This window comes from Tenebrio molitor, chromosome 3 (assembly GCF_963966145.1).
Source record: "Tenebrio molitor chromosome 3, icTenMoli1.1, whole genome shotgun sequence".
In the NCBI taxonomy this organism is placed as follows: domain Eukaryota; kingdom Metazoa; phylum Arthropoda; class Insecta; order Coleoptera; family Tenebrionidae; genus Tenebrio; species Tenebrio molitor.
Window position 1 is genome coordinate 374,557 of NC_091048.1, and position 21,674 is coordinate 396,230.

General features: G+C 33.3%; 1 protein-coding gene and 1 long non-coding RNA gene across 3 annotated transcripts; one reads left to right on the plus strand and one right to left on the minus strand.

Annotated features, from left to right (window-relative positions):
- The first annotated feature begins 48 nt into the window (after window positions 1–48).
- On the plus strand, window positions 49–20,959 carry LOC138125440 (cationic amino acid transporter 2-like). 2 transcript variants are annotated; one of them, XM_069040758.1, is made up of 6 exons: window positions 49–246; window positions 12,123–12,348; window positions 18,305–18,433; window positions 18,851–19,006; window positions 19,498–20,664; window positions 20,716–20,959. In XM_069040758.1, exons 2-6 carry the CDS (start codon window positions 12,123–12,125, stop codon window positions 20,832–20,834), a joined length of 1,797 nt encoding a protein of 598 aa, XP_068896859.1. In that variant the 5' UTR covers window positions 49–246; the 3' UTR covers window positions 20,835–20,959. The 2 variants fall into 2 exon arrangements, with proteins under 2 accessions (XP_068896859.1, XP_068896858.1); XM_069040757.1 differs by lacking the exon at window positions 49–246 and adding an exon at window positions 11,913–12,056.
- Window positions 17,913–18,958, minus strand: LOC138125455 (uncharacterized). The gene is made up of 2 exons (XR_011157462.1): window positions 18,817–18,958; window positions 17,913–18,476 (listed from the first exon to the last, which is right to left on the minus strand). It is a non-coding gene; the product is annotated as an uncharacterized lncRNA (long non-coding RNA).
- Window positions 20,960–21,674: the final 715 nt, after the last annotated feature.

Consider the following 21,674-nt stretch of genomic DNA (forward strand, 5'->3'; position numbering starts at 1 on the left):
TCAATGTTAGCAAAAGGGGGGACGCAAAATGTAATTAACAATGATTATATTCAGTCAGTTTGCTGAATTGAGTTCTACCTGTTACTGTTGCCTCGTCAATTATTACAAGGTGGAACACCGCACTGTAATTTCAAATATAATTGCACATTCAGTGTTAACTGCGGATTCATTCAAGGAAAAATGTATAGTTTTTTTGGGAAACTCTAGGATTTAACACTTTTTTAACCGACTTTCCAAAAAGACAAGGTGAGTTTTAGTTCTACGTTCGAAAGTGTAATTATTTTAACTGTTAAAATACGAGTGATAGTTTTTTAAATGTTTGCAATGGGATGTTACAAATTTCTATAGCGATGCATCAATATATGCGACGATTTAAAAATGTCATTATTGAATGCTGCAGCAGCGTTTTAGCTAAGTTTTTCGAGCACGCTGATAATGTTTAAGAATTTTTTTTATTACTTACTGTATCATTGAGAGATTAATTTTTTATTTCCCGTAAAATTTATAATTTGCAATCATAAAATATTAACAAAAATATGACGAATGACCGCTACAAAATTTTCGGATACTTTTTTTGTTAATTTTTTTGTTAAAAATCATTTGCAAAGATATTGAACTTTAACAGTAATTTAAAAGCTGGTGTCAAACAGTAAATAATCAAGACGTTTTGTTATTTTTATTGTGCAGGTTACACATATAACTGCCTTTACGTGGTAACTTAAGTTAAATAAATAAATGGAACATTTGTAATTCTTAAAGTAAACTTAGGTACTATCCAGTTTATTAAAATATTGTTGGTTCATTATTTAATCTCGTGGACTTCGTAGGAACCAGTCTCCTTGTTTATTTGTTTACAATTTACATGTATCAATAAAGATTTTTTTTACACAAATCAAATATGTATACTTAAATCGAACGAAAATAGAAAGTAAACCAGAATGAGTTGTTAAATCTGGGATTCTGGAGCCTTAATTTTGTTGACAACTGCGGTTTCTTTTATTTTTAATATGATGGTGAAAGCTACAATAGTTTTCACCGGAAGTGGGTATATGTAGGTACAGAGATTATTTTACTATTGTTGACAAAACATATTCGGAAACTACACTGCGCCAAAAAATTGTTGCAACACATCGAATTTCGAAAATATTTTTTTTGTTCGACACTGTCAGAATTTGAGAATTTTCTCCTGTGTGAACGGATTTTGATAAATGTCACAACTTGTCAAAACAAAACGTCAAGCTAATTCTAAAGATTTTAAGCGATTTGGAGCCTTTAAGGGGCTCGTCGAACAAAAAAACGTTGTATTCAACTCGTTCGTGTGTCACACAAACTCGTTAAATAAACTACTATTTCTTTCATGATAAGAAAACATAGTTATCTACACAAATGCAAACGGTTTTATTAACATAATTCTCCTATTAACGTAATATTAACATAATAATAAATTTTAATACAGATATTATTTTTCAATTAGGTACTTCTGCCATTTTTATGTAATGCAAAAATACGTTTAGTGTTGCGACAATTTTTTGGCGCAGTATACTTTGTAACACACTTTGTTTCTTTTAAATTTTGCAAACTGAATTACTTACATTTTTGTAACAGTGTTTTACTCTTAATGTCTCAAAGTGTTGAAGTATGTATGTATAGGTACAGTTGCGGCCGTTGAAATCTCAGACAGGAAAGATTTAAACACTCTGTATAAATTCCGAAATTTGATTAGCGTAAACAGGATTTTCATCAAGGATTATAAAGTCAATGTCAGTATTTGACATATTAGGTCAGAATCGCGCGTAACTTTTGAAATGCCGCAATTATCTGATTTGCAAAAATGTGTTTGACTGAGGGTCGGTGTGAGTATAAGAGCCATTGCGAGAGAAATTAATGTGGATAATGTTTGAGTGACATTTTGAGAAACGTCACTTTCAATACCATTTACAAAGCTAAAAGTTTGGCGTTGTCAAAGTGTCTGAGTTTTCAACGGCCGCAACTGTACTCGTATTATACCTATAGTGCTGAATTTATTCAATGACGGTAGGGAGGAATTAACACGACATTAACTTACTTGTAATGAGATGCTGCAACTTTTTCATTAACATTTGCAAGTGCATATTTCCCAAAAAACTAATACGTTTACTTAAAATTTTAAGTTTTTAACTAATTTCTGACGCTTCCTAATAATTAAATTAATCAATTCTCGAACGTTTACAGTAACTCGACTAGTTAATTAAATTTACTTTTAACTTTAATTAAAGAAATAAATTTTATTATTAGCAAACTTTTGTATCGCTTATCACAATAATAAATCATACAGGGTTGCGATTATGTATAGAACCGTCTCGGTCCTGCTAAAATGGTTTAAGCTAGAACCCTGAAATTTTAAATACGCTTCGGATTAATTAAAAGCTACTTACCAAATTAAAAACAAAGAAAAATATCTATAAGTTTTCAAAATACAAAGCCAAGTTGATTTTTTTTCATGAGAACATCGGTTAAATGGGACATCGTTAAAAAGTTTATTTTTTTTAGAACTAAATGATGTAATAGGTTTAGTGATTTGTTCGACAGAATCTTAGAAAAAAATTAAAACTTAAGTAAAACAGAATGAAAACAGGTATGTATTTTTTTTTATAAATGAAACAGCATTTAAAATCCGTCAAAAATTAGAGAAAACCAAACCTATGACACTAGAATGTCGCAATTTGATTATTTCATTTCTCATTGAAATATCTGATTGAGAATATTAAAATTTTGTAAATAAGAGGAGTACTATTGCGAGCACAAAATATTGGTACAGCATGTTTGGGTAGACACTTCCAAATCTCAAATTTTGATTGAGTTTTGGAAGTGTCTATACTAACATACTGTACTAGTATTCTTTGCCCGCGATTGTACCTAGTTGGGCACATAAGTTTGATATTTGAAACTTTAGCAATTAGGTACCTATACAGTAATTGTTTTCTAAGTTTTGTGCTCTTAAAATTTGATATCGTTTAACACACCTTGCAAATAATGCTTTCAATGAAACTAAAATGACAAAACTAAACGAAACAACGAATATTTAATAAAATGTTTCAATTAATATTTGAACAATAGGTATGTTCCAAATTTATTAATTTTTTTTTCTAAGATTCTATCGAAGAAATCATCAAACCTATTATATCATTTAATTCTAAAAAAATAAGCTTATTAAGGATGCCTCATTTAACTCATGTTCCTATTTAAAAAAAAATCATGTTGGCTTTGTATTTTGAAAACTTGTGGATAAAAAAATATTTTAAAAGTAGCTTTCAATGAGTTCTAGGTCTGCTTAAAATTTCAGGGTTCTAGCTTCAACCGTTTTAGCAGGACGGAGACGGTTCCATACATAATCGCAACCCTGTATACAGTATCACTTATTTTTTTTTAATGACGCTTTTATGTTGACAATTTAAGTCATACACTAAAAATCCCATAAGCAGCGGTGTTTTTGTCACTATGACAGCGAAAAAAGTTTGCCCTAACTTTTCCAGCGACAAAACGGAACCTAACTTTTGAAAGCGTCTGATTCTAGTAGGTCTGCATCATCGTACTGTCTTACCGAATTACACTCAAGCTTTTTTTTTTGGGTCGAAGTAAACTTGACATTTATTATTCGAGTTTTGTTGTCTGCAATTAAACTAAAAAAACTGCCAGAAAAAATTACTCGTCCTACGGACTCGTAATTTTTTCAGAGGCCGTTTTTTTCGTTAAATTGCCGGGCAACAAAATTCTCATTGAAATGTCAAGTTTACTTCGACAAAAAAAAGCTCTCGTGTAATTATAAGTGACAAAATATCGTTTTATATAGGGTGATTCACGTACCCCATTCGTTAGAAACTTTCTGATTTCCCAAAATCAAATTAATACGAAAATTGGTAGCCGACTACAGTCGACCGCTCCAAGTTCAAATAAAATATTTTCAAAATGGCGACACTTCCGGAAATACCGGAAATCCACGCCATCTTTGTTTTTTTTTTAAAGGAAAAGGCCCTATTTTGATCTCATATTTGGATTCTACATTAAATTTTAAGTTTATAACGTCCTTCTATTAACACTTATCTGTCATCGTTTTTGACCTATGTCATTTTTTCGCAAAAAACCGGGGTTACAGAGCTTCATTAAAAAATTATAACTCCTGAACCATTGGAAATAAATAATTGATTTTTTTTACTGAATACTCAATGTAGAATCGAAATATGAAGCAGTGGATTATAGTCGGCTACCAATTTTCATATTAATACGATTTTGGGAAATCAGAAAGTTTCTAACGAACGGGCTACGTGAATCAGCCTGTCTACAGCGTGTTATTGAAATGCATTAGGAAAATTTAAACAGGACACGACAGGACTAAAAGTATCATAATCCCTTAAATGCTTGACAGCATTCACAAAGGTACGTGGACAGGGAACTTGGCGACCGGGAAATCTCTTCATGTACCTACACACAAACGCCTGGTTGTATCAGCATTTGATAATTGATAAAGCTTCCCCGTAGATGAGCACCAAGTCCGTTAACTCTGGATTAGTGTACTGCACCATTTTTAACGATAATTACGGGAAATTCACTTTCTAATCAATTGTAAACACGGCCGCATGCAGGTGAAGGACGTGACTAAATTGTGTCAGTAAGTTTTTGCAAGACCTATCCGCCTGGGTTTTTGCCGTATTTACTTTTTTGCGTTAACGTTTTTCGTACGAAGCCGTTGTTCTTTCACCATCCCATCCATAAACGACTCGATGACACGGAATACGGTGAAAATAAATTCGAGCATAAATTTGAGTTTTCGAAAAAATGGTAAATAAAAAAGTAATTTGTTTTGATGAGTTCTATCACCGTCTAAATTTTCTTAACGCATTTTAATAACATATTGTATAGGTGTCCCAGAGTTTCGAAAAAACTCCATAACTTGTTTGTTATTAAAGATATCAACTTTTTCCGTAGACTTTTTCTTTTTTTTTTAGATGATAGCTGCCTTTCTACTGCACATTCGGAAAATATTGCGGTATACAGGGCGATTCACATAGCCCGTTCGTTAGAAACTTTCTGATTTCCCAAAATCGTATTAGGTAATCCGAAAATTGGTAACCGACTATAGCCGACTATAGTCGACTGCTCCAAGTTCAAATAAGGCCCCATTTTGATTTCACATTTGGACTTTACGTTAAATTTTGAGTTTAGAACGTCCTTCTGTTAACACTTATCTATAATAGTTTTTGACCTATGTAAAAAAAACTAAAGCAAATTTTCATTCAGCAAAAAATCTGGGCTGCAGGGCTTCGATAGTTAGCCATAGACGAACACATTTTTCGCCATATTTGCATGCGGCAAGCAAAAATGACGGATAAAACTGTGCATTTATGCAGACTTGACGTGCCACATCGCGAGCCATGTAAATCCGACGGCTTGCATGCCACATTTTTACAAAATAAAAGCACACGTTTGCATGGCGTTAAAAATTGATTGGTATTTATAACAATTTCGGTAGTGCAGCAAAAATGACTAACAAAGATCGTCATGTTCATTAACGCGCAATTCTATGTCACGATATTTCTCCCTTTCACGTAACCATTAGTTTTGGCATAAACGTCGTTTTATTTTTTGTTTCCATTATTATTTGCAAAAATTGTATAGTACATTAGAGCAGTAGCACTAGTAATAATAACTAATTTTCTTTTCTTGTTAATTTGAGACATTTTGAAATTGTTACGCACACTTCGAATTGTGAACTGTAAATGCCGTTGTCGTGGCGTGCGACCTCTTGAAATTTCCAAGAGCCACGAGCCATGCAAATCCGTCCCGTAAATCGTCAGATTCTTCCATAAACAGGCCGATTTACTCGTGGTGGATCAGCAAGACGGATAATTCCGTGGAGTGGCGTGGATGTTTATGGTGTCGGTCGTAAAAATGCTCGACGTTGCTCGCCACGAGTAGTTTTTATAAATGTGCCACTTTTGCTCGCCGCATGCAAATATGGCGAAAAATGTGTTCGTCTATGGCTAGCTATTAAATAATTGATAACTCCTGAACCATCGGAAATATTATTTTTTTTTTTTTTACCGAATTATTAAAGATTTGGTCGATTTTCTGCGCTATTAGTAACATTTTTTTTATGTTTCATACGCCTACTGCAATTTTTTAAATTTGATAATCACAGGCCTGCAAAACAAAACTTTTTAATCGATGTTTTGATTTTGATAACTGATTTTGTATAACATTGGAGCCCTGATTACAAAAATACAATTCATTTTTTTGTATCACGTCAGGTTTTTTCACAATTAACAAAAAAAATTAAGCAATTTATTTAGGAAAATAAGATGTTTATAATAATTCTTGGTTAATAATCTAACTAAATTTTTTATTCCTTATGAGAATGGCATCTTTAACGCTTTGTGAGGAAACTTCTTTTAATTGATTGCCTGCTGTATATTTTTTTTGGGTACATCGCGCTGTAACATCCAGCAAAAGTCTACCATCATTGATACGCTTCATCTTCCTTGATATCATCTCTCCATTTGTTTTATATCTTGGTCAAGACGTTCCCCTTGTTCCTCGCTGACAGCACCAAGATTTTTAGGAAAAAGATTTAAGTACGAAAAGAGGAAATTCACTTTCAAACTCATATTACATCCCAAGATGTGAAAATTTTAAACATGATTCTTACAATATTTTCGTAGTCTTCATCTTTGTGATTTCCAAGCAATTTTTCTATGACCTTCTTAAATGCCGTCTAGGCATTCCTTTCAACAACATTCATAGAATTTTGAAAATCATTACCTTTGTACAAAGATCTTATTTGAGGTCCTAACCTCTTTTAATTTGGCATTGGAGAGATCTGGTAACTGTGTACATTAATACTTGAAACATTGTCCATTTTTATCAAGAGGCTTTACAAATTGCTTCATCAAACAGAGTTTGATATGCATTGGTGGTACCTAATACTACTTTTTTAGGATACAACTAAATTATTTTTTATTATTGCTTCCCGGTACAAGTCTAGTTCTTAAGTCCAATTTTTTGAGTCCAATGCTTGTCTCGTGCCCGGCAGTCCCACTCGCAAATAAAACAAGGAAATTTCGAATATCCATATTGTTGTCCGATATTACAATATCGAAATTTTGAAATAATTCATTCATTCTAGGTGAACATTTCAATTTTAAGAAAAAACGATTTGTGAAAAAACTAGACGTGATAGCGCAAAACCAAAATCATTTTCGTAATCAGGGGGTCGAAATTGTTCAAAAACTGTCAATTTTATGCAAACATCGAAATCAGTGCAGACTTGTGTAATCAAAGAATGTCGAAAACTTAATTTTTTTAAATGGCAATTACCATTTCTAGATATAAATGTAAAATTTATTTTAAGGCCACTTTTATTAACATTGTGCATGCCTATTTCTAGCCGTTTTGGCGTAATTTCAATTTTTTAAATAACATATTCTTTTTTATAAAGCAATTGTTTTATTTGAATTTTTATTCAAAAATAGCATTGCAATAAATACCCAGTAGATAACAACAAAATAATAAAAAAAATAAGCAAATTAACAAAAAAATATTTTCATGCAAATGTGTACACCGTTTTCATTGACTATTTCATTCATCTGTCACTTAATGTTCATCAACCAATGAAACAAAGTTAATTTTAGTGATTTCCATGGTTACAAAAGAATTGCAACGGATAATGGACTAGTACAAATATCAGCGACTATTGTACTAGTAATCGAAGTGAATATTTTAAACAAATGAAAATCTTCATTAAATTATTTTTTGCAGCAAAAAACGAACACAAAAATATTATTTTCTAACAAATTGAAGTGTACAATTTTAAAAACTGAAAGAAATTTGAGGAATTTGATTCATTAAATAGTCCTCCAAATACGACTCGTCAATGTTATGCAGATCATTTTTGCGGTGGTGTTACTCCTGTCAACGGCGCTTTCGAATTCGACTCGTGCTAACGCACTCGTCAGATTCATATCCCAGCGCCGTTGACATTCCTACCAGCACCACAAAAATAATCGGCATAACATTGACTACTCGTCGTATTACAACTGATTATTTTTTAAAGAGTCCTGTCAGCCAATCGTAATGAGGAAAAAATTCACTTCATGTGTTTAGCAACCAATTGCGTGACAAATATTGACCAATCAAAACGAGAAAACAAAAAATAACCCGATAAAATTTCTCTAAAATCCACCTGATTTGTTTTTATTATTTTGAATAACAAGGATTGGAAATAATGCGTTTGGTTTCATTCTATTCAGGAAATAATCAGCCGTATACCCCTCGTGCAAAATTTTAATATCGGCAATTTTTTTGCTAATGAACTCAAACATCTATAAATTATTCGGCCAGAAGACCAATTACATATTATCAAATTATTTGCTAATAAATTGGTCTTCTGACCTCATTTATGGATGTTTTCGTTCATTAGCAAAAAAATTTCCGATAAAAAATTTTGCACTTGGGATATAATAAGTGACTATTTGCTACTCCTAGTAGCTAATTACCGCGATAATTTTTTCGTCGTTAAGGTAGCGCAGCCATTTGTTTCAATATAAACATTAAAAATTCAGCACCCTCGCCATTATGGAGTACCATTCAGATTTCGCTTTTGAAATTTGACATAATTTAAAAAAAAATTGCCGCGGAAATTTTGACTAGCGAAAATTGCCACCAAAAATTTCCAACAAATGTTTCCACTAGGATATTTTATTTTCAATGTTTTAATTTTTGCTCGGTGAATTGTAGTGACAATATCCCGAGTGCATGTCAAATTATCGACAATTTGACATGCACGAGAGGATATTTTGGCAGACTATTTCCTGAGAAAAATTTACATGATAAGTAAGTACAAATAAACGTAATTCTGTGTTTCAAAATTGGTTATTCTTTAAATTTTTATTTTGAATTTTTTGAATTTTTATGTTGAAAATTTGGCACTAGTGCAAATGATCGATAATTGCACTAGTGCAGTATTATCGCTGTAATTCGATGGCTATTGGCTAAAATTCAAATATTCGAGCTTTTTGATTGGCTTAAATTTTTCGAAGGAAATAGTCATTCTGAATACAAACACGTGGGTACGAAATTGCCGGAAATTTTCTCCTCAGACCACTCGTATTTGTTTCTAAAGCCGGCCACACACACAGAGGGAAGAATGTGCAGTTAAAAGTGTACACACTTGTCCTAAGTTAAACCCGTACTCTCTGTGAGTACACACACACTACTGCTTCCCCGTCAGTTGTGCAGCAAACGTTCATTGCGATGGTGACCAAAAAGGAAATTTGTCTGATAACAGTGGCGTGCCCCTGTATTGTACTCACGAGACATATTTCGTAAATCAGACAAAATACGGCCGCCACTGAATTTTAACCGAAGCATGCAGAGACTTGTCGCCATACACAGTAAGTTATCCCCGCGCAGGTTTGAATGTGCACGCAAAAAATCAAGACAGTCTTGATTCCAACTGACTTGAATGTGCGTGTCACTTCTTCTCCACACACACGGAGTTTTAACTGTACCTCGTGGCGTGTGCATTCAAGTCTTGAGATCTTGAGATCGAAAATTTCCTGCAATTTCCTACCCATTCGTTGTATTACTTATGAAAATCGCATTCATGAGTCTACTATCCAATGAGGAAGCTACGTTTATTTTTATTTCCGGAAATATTTTTGACAACTCTAGGTGGAAAGAAAAATATTTCCAGTATAACAAAAATTGCAAAATTTTAATTCAAATTACTATCGGGATATTATAAGTGATTACATATTTCATTCATCATCGTTTTCGACCAATCGTAAGGCTTTATTTTTTGGATTATAGTGACTATTTCCTTCGAAAAATTTAAGCCAATCAAAAAGCTCGAATATTTGAATTTTAGCCAATAGCGATCGAATTACAGCGATAATACTGCACTAGTGCAATTATCGATCATTTGCACTAGTGCCAAATTTTCAACATAAAAATTCAAAAAATTCAAAATAAAAATTTAAAGAATAACCAATTTTGAAACACAGAATTACGTTTATTTGTACTTACTTATCATGTAAATTTTTCTCAGGAAATAGTCTGCCAAAATATCCTCTCGTGCATGTCAAATTGTCGATAATTTGACATGCACTCGTGATAATTCGATAATTCGTCAAGTAGGTTTCTCAGATGTTTTCAATCCTATTGCCAAAGTAATAAAATAAATACTGTTGTCAAATGGTACTACATATTTAATTCATTAAATAATCAACCGAATTACACTCTAGCTCTTGAAATGATCTGTTTTAACACTCAAGCTCTCAAAAGGTAACCACTCGTGTCACTTTGACATAATTAATACTGTCAAAGTGACACTCGTTGTTACCTAGGAGAGCTTTCGTGTTAAAAATCGATCATTTCAGAGCTCTCGGGGAATTACAACCGAAAATATTTTTTGTTAATTTGCTTTTTTTAAATTATTACGTTGTTATCTACTGTTTATTGCATGCGATTTTTGAATAAAGATTCAAATAAAACAATAATTGCGCTATAAAAAAAAAAGAATATTTTATTCAAAAAATTGAAATTAGGCCAAAGCGGCTGTGAATTCGCATACACAATGTTAATAAAAATGGCATTAAAATTAAATTTTACATTTACAACAAACGACTGTTACGACAAAAGTTAACCAATTCCTCAAATATTCAGAACAATCGTTGTCCTTTTTGTTATTCCTAACCCATCGCTTGATAGCCCCCCTCGGCCTCTACTGCAATATACAATGTAAATACAGCTTGCGATAAAGGATACAAATAATAACATTGACATTTGGTGCTGCCAACATAAAATCTTTGATTAAAAATTCCTGTTTCGATTTTCTTGCCTATGTAGGGAAATGATATTTTCCAGACGATTTAGACGAATGGAAAATCAGTTTTTCTAGATGGAGGCCGAAAAAATAAATTTCACAATTTGACTTTTGAATGTCACGTTAACAATAAAGAGTGATTTACACAGCAATTTTTTGTAACAGTGACAGAAAAATGATGCCCGAAATTTAGTGTCCCTAACTGTACATTTGAACAGGAATTGAAAGAATGTCCAAAATTTCACAATGGTGCTCATTTGTTTCATGGATATGCGCGTTTTAATACCTTTTGGAAAATTAACACGGTTTTTTCCTCTTTTTCTTGTAGTATGACTGCCTTTAGGAATTTTTGTGGAAGTCATTGTTTATTATTGTTCCACAGTTTAGGATTTAGGATAAACCTTAAACGATTTAATTCACAAATAAAGTGAATTAAAATGGCGTTTTTAAGACTGGAGGTACTTGAGTCACGCAAGATTAATCTCCACCCTTTAAATTATAATTATCTATCTGTTTTCACAAAATTTCACAAAAATCGGTCCATAAATAATAAAACTAAAAGACCTGAAATTCTTAGGTGGAACACTCTGTATATAGATAGTACATATAATAATAGATAGTATGTATTATGGAATAAAGCAAATTTCATCATCCACCTCGCTGAATGATGTAATACCAATAAACTAACAGTTATAAACTTATGCAATTACAATCTGTCGTCTGCTTTCAAATGGGATCATTGTCTTGCTTTACCTTATCAGCAATCAATTCAAGCGAAATATGACGCAAATCAGTGTTGAAGTAGAAACATATTTCTCCGATATCAGTCAAATAATTTTTTTTTTACTTTAGCACTATTAAATCCTCAATTATTGTTTGCTCATTAAAATGCAATTCTCTTTTCTTGCTCTTTAGAAAACCGTGTCAATGACGTCGCAAATCTAAAATTTTATTATCACAATAATAATTTTGAACCGGTTGGATTCGCCGACCTCAACCTAGAAAAAATTTCTCTAAACCGACTGAAGTGGCGCAAATCTCACTTTTTACGCCGATTGCGTTTTTGCTTTTACATTGGTTACCGAAATTGATTGATCGAAGATTTCTAGATAAGATTGGTTTAATATCAATTCTATCGACACAGATGCTCCTTTAATAGGGTACTCTAGTCTCTAAGATGTCGGGTAAGAAAAATCAGGTCAGTCAATCGGTCCGCCAGACCATCAATTTGCAGATTCTTTTTTCGAAAACCGTCACATTACAGATGGTGAAGACATTTTTTTCCTCTCTGGCGAGGAAAAAGACCCTCGAGGACACCGGCACCAGCGAACTAGCCCGAGTCCTGTCGCTGTTGGATTTGTCTGCTCTGGGTGTGGGATCGACTTTGGGTCTGGGTGTTTACGTCTTGGCTGGATCCGTTGCGAAGAACATTGCAGGACCTGCAGTTTGTCTCTCTTTCCTGGTAGCCGCCATCGCTTCGGCTGTTGCAGGTATATTTTAACGGGGAAAACCGTCAGGTTTCACACTACACGCACCTAATAAATTGTTTTTTTATTGGAATACATCGTGAATAAGTGAACTGATTAGCAAAATACATGAGGTAAATGAAGCGAAAATTGATTACATAATTACAACGTACTAAAAAATAGTTTTGATTATTGTGAGGTTACTTTTTATCACTAGTCAATTCGGTTTCTTTATCGAAAAGTGGGTAAGTGAGACATCAGGTATGTGGCACAAGTTTGTTGCCAATGCCACAAAAATTTTTTACACGTCGAGAATTCTTAATAAACTATGTAGATTAGCGTATGAATCGAGGTGCTATTAAATCATATTCAAAAAGTGAAGATGATTAAGATGTTTTGTTTTCATTTTGTTAATGTTTGTCAGGAGGATGAACACAGAGATACTTTTTGTTTTCTCCACCTAAGAGATCATTTTTGGGAAACGCAACTCGACAACCCTGTCATCCTGTCAACCCAAGATTTTAAGATATAGTTATTTTTATATTAAGTGCGCGAAGAGAGTGTTTTTTGTGCATGAAAAGGTCTTTTACGCCGAGACCAAGGTCGAGGCAGTATAAGCCTTTGAATGCACAAAAACATCTTCGCGCACGAAATATAAACAATATTTTTTCTATATTTGATTCAAAAAATTGAAATTAAAAATTCAAATTTTTGAAGGAACTCTGAAGTTTCAATACAGTGACGATGTTGCTAGGTAACTAATAAAAAACAGTGCGTGAAATGAAAAACAGAAATAGTCGTATGCGTGAAATTGCATTTCACACACTGTTTTGTATGGTTTCTATGGTTTCGATCTTACTAACAATGCAAAAAAAATACACGTCAGAAAATGACCCACTTCAGGCACAGATAACTATGCACTAGGTAACTTGAGTTTTTTAATCAATAAAAATATTCAATTCTTTTAATTTCAAACTTAACTAAATACGTATCTCAAGGACTTTTCTTTGAATTGAAATTATTCGTAATTGAAACACAGTACCTAGTTTAACAAAAAAGTAATATGTATTTATGAAGTGAAAGTACCTATAAGTTCGTTAGATATTCGGTTTGATTGTTTCTCCATAATGCGATGTTAGAGATAACAATCTTGACAGTGCATCTTTACAATAATCTTTTGTTTTTGGATTTATGTTTTTAATTCATAAAGGATATTCAAATAAGGTTCAAGTGCATCAAATTCTCAAGATTATTGTTGTGAAGGTTAAAAATCATTAACCACTCGTAATTTTTCTATCAACAGCAAGAACAAGAATATACAGGTGTCCCAAAATTCGCGGAACAGCTTAGCAGTACAGTTTTAATTAGCTATTAAAATTTTAGATAAAAATTATTTATTGAACAATAACAATGTAACAATTACATAAACATTTTTGTTTTATAATACAAAAATTTCCGATAATATTGCGGAATCTGGAAAAGTGCCCCGAATGCTTGCAGCGTTTCCACGTTGAAGATAAAAATGTAAAAAAAAATCTTCTTTTTTGTAGAAAACACATATACGAAGACCTATATGTACCATGCCGGCCAAAAAAATTTTAGCCGTCATTTTCTGACATTTCAAAAAAAAAATTGTGATCCATACTTTATTGTCATTATGATTACCGTCTTGATTATGATTGATATTTTTTGGGTGATAAATTTCAAAACTCGACATTACCTCAGGTTGTCTATGTACGACTGCTCTAATTTTGTTCTTTCATGTCGGATTTTTGGAATGTCTGAGCTTTAAACAATTTAAATTGATTGGCAGAACAACAATATACAGGGTGGAAGCTTTAACTGGAATAAAATTCATAACTTGGGAATTGACAATTTTTGTAAAAAATCCCGAAACAGGTCGATTTTTATCTTTCCTTGCCCACATTTTGACGTATATGGTTTTTGCATATCTGCGTGCGCAACCACCCCCAACTTTTTTTTTTCAAATGGAAGGGTATGTCAAGTGACACTTCTCAAGGAATACAACGTACTGTTTGGTTCCTAGATATTTTCAAAGCCTACGTGCTAAAAAATAAAAACCAATTTTATAAGTCTAACATTATTTAATGCAAAAAATGTTCAAAATGACCACCGTTTGTTTGTTGACAAATTGCAAATCGATAGTAACCTGCATCCCTTACGTTTTGTAACATTTCCGGTGTGATTTGCCTAACTTCATGCCTAACACGGCATGAACCATAAAATTAGCAAAATCACACCGGAAATGTTACAAAACCTAAGGGATGCATGTTACTATCAATTTGTAATTTGCCAAGAGAGAAACGGTGCCCATTTTGAACTTTTGTTGCATTAAATAGTGTTGAACTTGTAGAATTGGTTGTTATTTTTTAGCACGTAGGCTTTGAAAATATTCAAGAAACAAATAGTGCGTAGTATTCCTTACAAATTGGCCTTTCAAACGAGGTGTCACTTGATATACCCTTATGTTTGAAAAAAAAAAGTTGTGGGTGGTTGCGCACTTCCGGGAGCAGATATGCAAAAACCATATGCGTCAAAATGTGGGCAAGGAAAAATAAAAATTGACCTGTTTCGGTATTTTTTACAAAAATCGCCTATTTCCAAGTTATGAATTTTATTCCATTTAAAGTTTCCACCCTGTACATGTCAAAATGACAAGAATCGAATGTGGGGTTACGGTGAATAATAGCAAAATTATAGTGTAGGCCATTTTTTTAAGACAGTCTGTACATATCACTAATAAATAAGTATAAAACAAATACATAGTCAAAAAAAAATTTAATATTTAAAATAAATGAGATCAAAGCTGCACCTTTTGGGCCTCCATATCTTTAAATTTAAAAGATATAGAATATTTATTTATTTTTTGTATGATTTTCTAACAGGAATTGACATTGAGTTATTTCGTGAATTTTGGGACACCTATATTTGCTTATTGTGTGCATTATCAGTTTTATCAGGCTAAAGTTCAGTTTTTGACGTCGGTTGTTTACCGTCAAGGGGAAGAGTTAAAATTTTGAAAATGCACAATACTTCTCAGAATCGTTTTTTAGCCTTTTGGTCACAATAAAATTGAAATTATTATTTGATCTTGTCGAGACGTAGTTTTCAATTTCTTTGACTCTATGTCAATAATTATTGTAAAATAAAATAACTGGAGAGCAAATTATTTAAATGTTCATTACCAAAATACAGGGTGACTGACGAAAAACCTTTGACGCTGTATCTTACTTATTCTTTATCCGATTTGAATAAATGACATATCAAATCAAATAGTTCGAAAAACACTTCATTATTATCCTATTCGATATTTTTTTCGACATCTATTTTTTGACAGACGATTGCCAACTTTCTTTTCAAATTACACTCTATATATTTTTTATTCGTTCTTACAAAGAAACTTCTTCTGAATATTCGTACATTAAAAGAAAAAACAAAAAATGTATTTTAATTGAAAAAAATTGAAAATTAAAAATTAAGTAATCAAATTTGTAAACAATACAAAAATCTATTCTAGTTGCTCCAAATTTTCTCATTGCTGTTGCAGACACTGTCGATACCTTCTAGAAATGCCCACCTTTGAATTCAGTAAAAAATTTCGGGGTTTTTCCTGACATACTCGCACTATCCTTTTTCTTAACTCTTTTTGGGTACATGGTGGGGTCAAATAAACGTTGTCTCAAAGGTTTCGAATGATTATAAAGAAATCCAATGGATTCAAATCTGGGGATCTAGCGGGCCATCGAATAGCCCCATGAGCTCCCATTCATCGTTCACCAAAATGATTTAAATGATTTAAAAATACAAAATTCATGCGTGCATTATGTGGTATGGCGCCGTCCTGATGAAACACGACTCTATTCAACATTGCTAATCGCATCTCATCCAGAAAGTTGCTTATTTCGTTTGATAATAAATAATATGATATTTTGTTTGATTGAGACTGCTATCAATAAAAAAGGGACCCACTAGTCCATTCTATCTCCAAAAATGCCACACCACACGTTAACACTAAATCGTCTTTGGAAATTTCTTCCACGGCAACATTATTATTATTAAAAAAAAAATCAAACTGTTTTGACAAATGAATATTGTTCTGATTTTTTAGCAATTGGTACTGATTAGAGTAAATTTTTTGATAATACATAATACTAGTACGTAGTAGCGAACAATAAACCAGAAATATCACAAGTCTTAACGATGTTAACATTTCACCAAAACTAAAGAAAAAACATTGCATTTTTAAATGGAGTTAATGTAGGAAATCTTAATTTCAGGATGTCGCCTCTAGCTTCTGTCAACCGTCAGTCTTGGATTGGTGTTCGAAATTTTGTGAACTGACAAACCGAGAACTCACAAAATATGTACTTGCAATGAGAGTAGTAATAAAATAAGAGAACACGTCAAGGTTCTCATATAATTTTTTTTAACAATACCTACTTGCGATTAGCAGTTGATTATTTTTTGTAAGAAATAATGAAAAAACGACCTACAAATGTGAAAAAATTTATTAGAGACTTTAGAACAAATTTTGGAAAAGTAAATACAGCGTGAATTTGAAATACGTCACAATCTTAAAACCCCAGGATCTTCAGACCAATTGTGAAAATCACGTGCACTCAGTTTTGCGCTATAGATCTGCATAAGGGCAGAAAAGCCATGTACAGTTCAAGCACAAAAGTTGAGTACGCCACTGATATCACGTTAGGACGAATAGTAAGATTTAAAAAGTTATCGAGTGCAACACAAAAAAGGTGCAAAAAGTTTTGTTACGCGGGTGCTAGTACCGCGTGCAGATTAGTTGCTTTCAGTGCGACCTTCGGCTATTGTTTGGTTGGAATTTTCTGTCAGTGTCATTGTCATGGAAAATTATACCAATAGTGAAATGACCGATATGGTACTTTGTTACGGAAGTGCAGATGGTGTTACATTAAGGGCACAAGTTTTGCATCGCGAAAAGTTTCCGGCGCGGTGGTACTTTTCGATTGCATTCGTCAGCAAGAGTTTTGTGAGTGATTCAAATGTGCGTCGATCAACCTGATTTTATGCGAATAGTGTTGTTAACGGAGTTTTTAACACCCATATTCATCAGCGCAAATCCCGGACGATACAGCAAGTTTTGCAAGGGTTCGGGACAATCTACATCGAAGGGCACAGGCGTGTATTACATATATTAGAAATCACGACCGACATTTTAAACATTGTGTCCAATGTAGTTGTGGTTTTTGCTTTGACTTTTCCTTTCACTTGGTTTTCACTCTTAATCTTACACGTTTTTGCGGCTGTGTGTTTAAAGTGTTTTTCGGCTATTTCATTCAAAACAAGGTTTTGTTACTCTCGGTTTTTAAATCGTTTTTGCGGATATTCATGTTTCTATTTATTAGAACTTTCAGAAGCGTCCCGTTCGGGATGGAATTAAATTAAATTGGACTTTATGAATTTAAAAATGTTTAACCACATTTTCGGTTTATTCACTTCCTGAAAATTCTGGGGTTTTAAGATTGTGACGTATTTCGAATTCACCCTATAGAACAAGTACAAATAGGTTTCATTAAATAAAAACAAAATAAATATGTTGCTATGTAATAACTAATAAGACTAATAATAAACAACAGAGAACGAATTTACGTAATAACAGATCACGTTTTTCATCCTCGATAAAAAAATTGTTTGTTACTTATTTAACAATAATTGCGAGGATCTGTGGCCATGTTGTTAAACGACATTGAGACTGGTAGGTGAGTTCACATCAACACGGAAATACATATTTTTTTTAAGTTTTTGTTCTGAACGTTAATAGGAATGTACGATATTTGTTTTTTATATCCGGTTGATGACATGTGAATACATTGATTAAAAATAAAAACGTGTGAAAGCATATGTAGTAGTTACATAAGCGGCGATTAGAAAGTAACTCTAGTCATTATTTATAACGAAAAATCTTTTTGTTTGTTTGCAGGTCTGTGCTATGCAGAATTCGCAGCTCGGGTTCCCAAAGCCGGTTCGGCTTACGTCTACAGTTACGTATCTGTAGGCGAAATTGTTGCATATGTTATTGGATGGAATTTAATCTTGGAGTACGCCATAGGTGAGGTTTTCCCCATGGCTAACAACGTTCCGTTGTCAACTGCCTGAAATGATATTCTATACATCTTAAAATTTGTTATAAAAATGTCTGTTATTTTTTAATAGATTTTTAGTAAAATCATATTGCTGTCAAACTTTAAAAGAAATAGATTACAGTCAAAATTTAAAGTGAATATTACTGAATTATAATGTGCAAAGATTCAGCCAAATAAATAATCTTTGTTAAAAAAGAGACAAAGAAAGCATTTTTTACGATGTTTTTAAACTTGCCCAAATAATGTTAAAGTATACCTAATTTCCAAAGAAATTACTTTTACTTACTCTAAAAAAATACACTACAGGTAATATAAAGAATTCAAACTGCAAACAAAAATCTATAATTACCTGCAAATTTTTTACTGATGTAATAATGTTTCAGGAACAGCTAGCGTTGCCAGAGGCCTAAGTGGCTACATCGATGCCCTCGCAGAGCACAAGATTCAAGCGGGAATGGAAAGTTGGGCCCGAATGCACGTAGACTTTTTGGCCACATATCCAGATTTCTTGGCGTTTGGATTCGTTATGCTTCTTACAGGTTACTGTCATCCTCTTACCACTATACTCAGCAATATTAGTACAAGATTTAAAAAAAAAACAATGTTATTCAAAATATTAGTTGTGTACCTATTTATTAACAGTTTCGTGTTTCGAGGTCTTCTCTTCACCTTGCAATTCCTGAGATATTTTCTATATCGCAGTCAGTTTCAACTAGATTGAAGTTTTTCAGTCGTAAACTGGATTGTTTAATATGTATTAATAAGGACGTATCGTTAAACATGTGAGAATTGGACGAACAAGTTGCTTGTCACAGCATCCGAAACCGAAGTAAACAGAAACATTTTTTAATTGTGAGATCCAACAACTCAACACATGAGCAACAATTTGCCTAATTTTGTTAGTATAACATTTTCGTTATTTTAGACAGACACTTGTTAAAAATAAATCTTTTTATAATCATTGTTCTTGAAAGTTGTAGTCAATTAAAATCGTGAACATGTTCTGACAATTTTTGAAATATTTTTTCAGCGTTGCTCTCGATCGGCGTGAAAGAGTCCTCCTTCCTTAACAACATCTTCACTGCTTTGAACCTCGTCACCGTCGCCATTGTGATCGTCTCGGGAGCCATCAATGCCGATACCTCCAACTGGAACAAACGCTTCGAAGAGATCCCGGACAACTTCAAGAAAAATGCCGGAGAAGGAGGGTTCATGCCATTCGGTGTCGCCGGAATGATGGCCGGAGCCGCCCAATGTTTCTACGGTTTCGTCGGTTTCGATGCCGTCGCAACGACAGGCGAGGAGGCCAAGAACCCCCAAAGGAACATTCCCTTGGCCATCGTCATCTCCTTGATCATCATCTTCTTGGCCTACTTCGGTATCTCCACGGTACTAACGATGATGTCGCCGTATTACGACCAAGACGCCACCGCTCCATTCCCTTATGTCTTCGACAAGTTGGGGTGGACGGTGATCAAGTGGATAGTGACGATTGGGGCGGTGATCGCGCTTTGCACTAGTCTGTTGGGTGCCATGTTTCCCCTACCTCGGGTCATCTACGCCATGTCGAATGACGGCCTGATTTTTAAATTCTTGGCGAAAATTCATCCCAAAACCAAGACGCCTCTAGTTGCCACAATATTGTCTGGATTTTTAGTTGCAATAATGGCGATTCTCTTCGATACCGATCAACTGATCAATATGATGTCGATTGGTACTCTACTGGCGTACACTATAGTAGCGGTGTGTGTGCTGATTCTGAGGTACCAACCTGTAGAAGCAGAATATCCTAATTTGGAAACGAAGCAAAACACAGATGTAGAGTACACATTCTTCGAAATTTTCAAACAAATGTTTAACTTAAACATGATCAAACACGCTACTCCTACATCTGCCAAAATCACAAACTATAGTCTGATAATCTTCAGTATTTTTGCTGCTGGCTTTGATGCGTTCATCATCTATGGAATCGACGAGCTCAATAAGCCGTACTATTTAACAATTTTTGTCATCATAACTGCGGTGATGTTGACCCTCGTAGTGGTCATTGCCAGACAGCCCACAGATGAGGTAAAATTGTCATTTAAAGTTCCATGGGTTCCATTTATTCCTTGTTTGAGTATTATAATCAATTTATACCTCATGTTGGAACTGGACGAACAAACTTGGATACGATTCGCGGTTTGGTTGTTCATAGGTAAATAGCTATTAAAAAAAAAACAACAAAAATTCTATAATTTTGTTTTAGGTTTCCTCATTTATTTCTTCTATGGAATGCAAAATAGTGAGGAAGGAAAATTCAGGAAAATCAATAAATTAAAGACAGAAGCTACCAGTGATTCTAATAAAGAAGTTACTAAATTTTAGAAGGTTAATTTCTTTAACATGATTGTGATATGATTATTTTAATGTATGACTTTGTATACCTATTGCTTATTTATTGAAAAATTGTAATATTTAGAGTCAAAAATAAAAAGAAACTACTAACTTAACGTAACTTAAACAAATTGTCTCCCATTCAAACCACAATAATTATATGATTTAACTACATATTATAACTACGAGTATAAGTGTAATTTTGGTTCGTTCACCGTTAATTATTGTCAATACAGTAGAGCGTCAATAATCCGAACTTATTGGGGCCGAAGGTGGTTCGGATTATCAAATAGAGGGTGTTTTCGAAGTTGAGGTGTTCCTTTTAACCTGTGATAGTATGCGTTGTTCTAAAGAGTTTTAGCCAAAGTCACCTTAGTAAAATGTGTACCGCAATGAAGATACAATAAGTTAATTTTTTTGAAATTTTTGAAACCGGTCCTGCTCAAATTTGCGCTGATTTGTTAGAAATTAGAATTGACAAAAAAAAAATCAAATGAGCATGGACGTTAATCAAAAATACTGTCAGAGTTGTCATCTAATTAGTCGGAATTGTTTTATCATTACGAAAATAATGAGCTCACAGATATTTTGCTAATGTATGGGCAATTTTATCACGTTATCGGAATGCAGCTGCGGCGTCCAGAGAGTACGCAGAGCGATTTCCAGAAAGACACCATCCTGGGCCATGTCAGTTATTAATCTAGTACAGCGGGGAAATAGACAGGACCGGACTCAAAATTTTAGAAAACAATAAAAATATTCAATCATTTATCTCCGTTAATACAAACATTTTACTAAGAAGATTTAGGCTAAAATTCTTAAGAATAATGT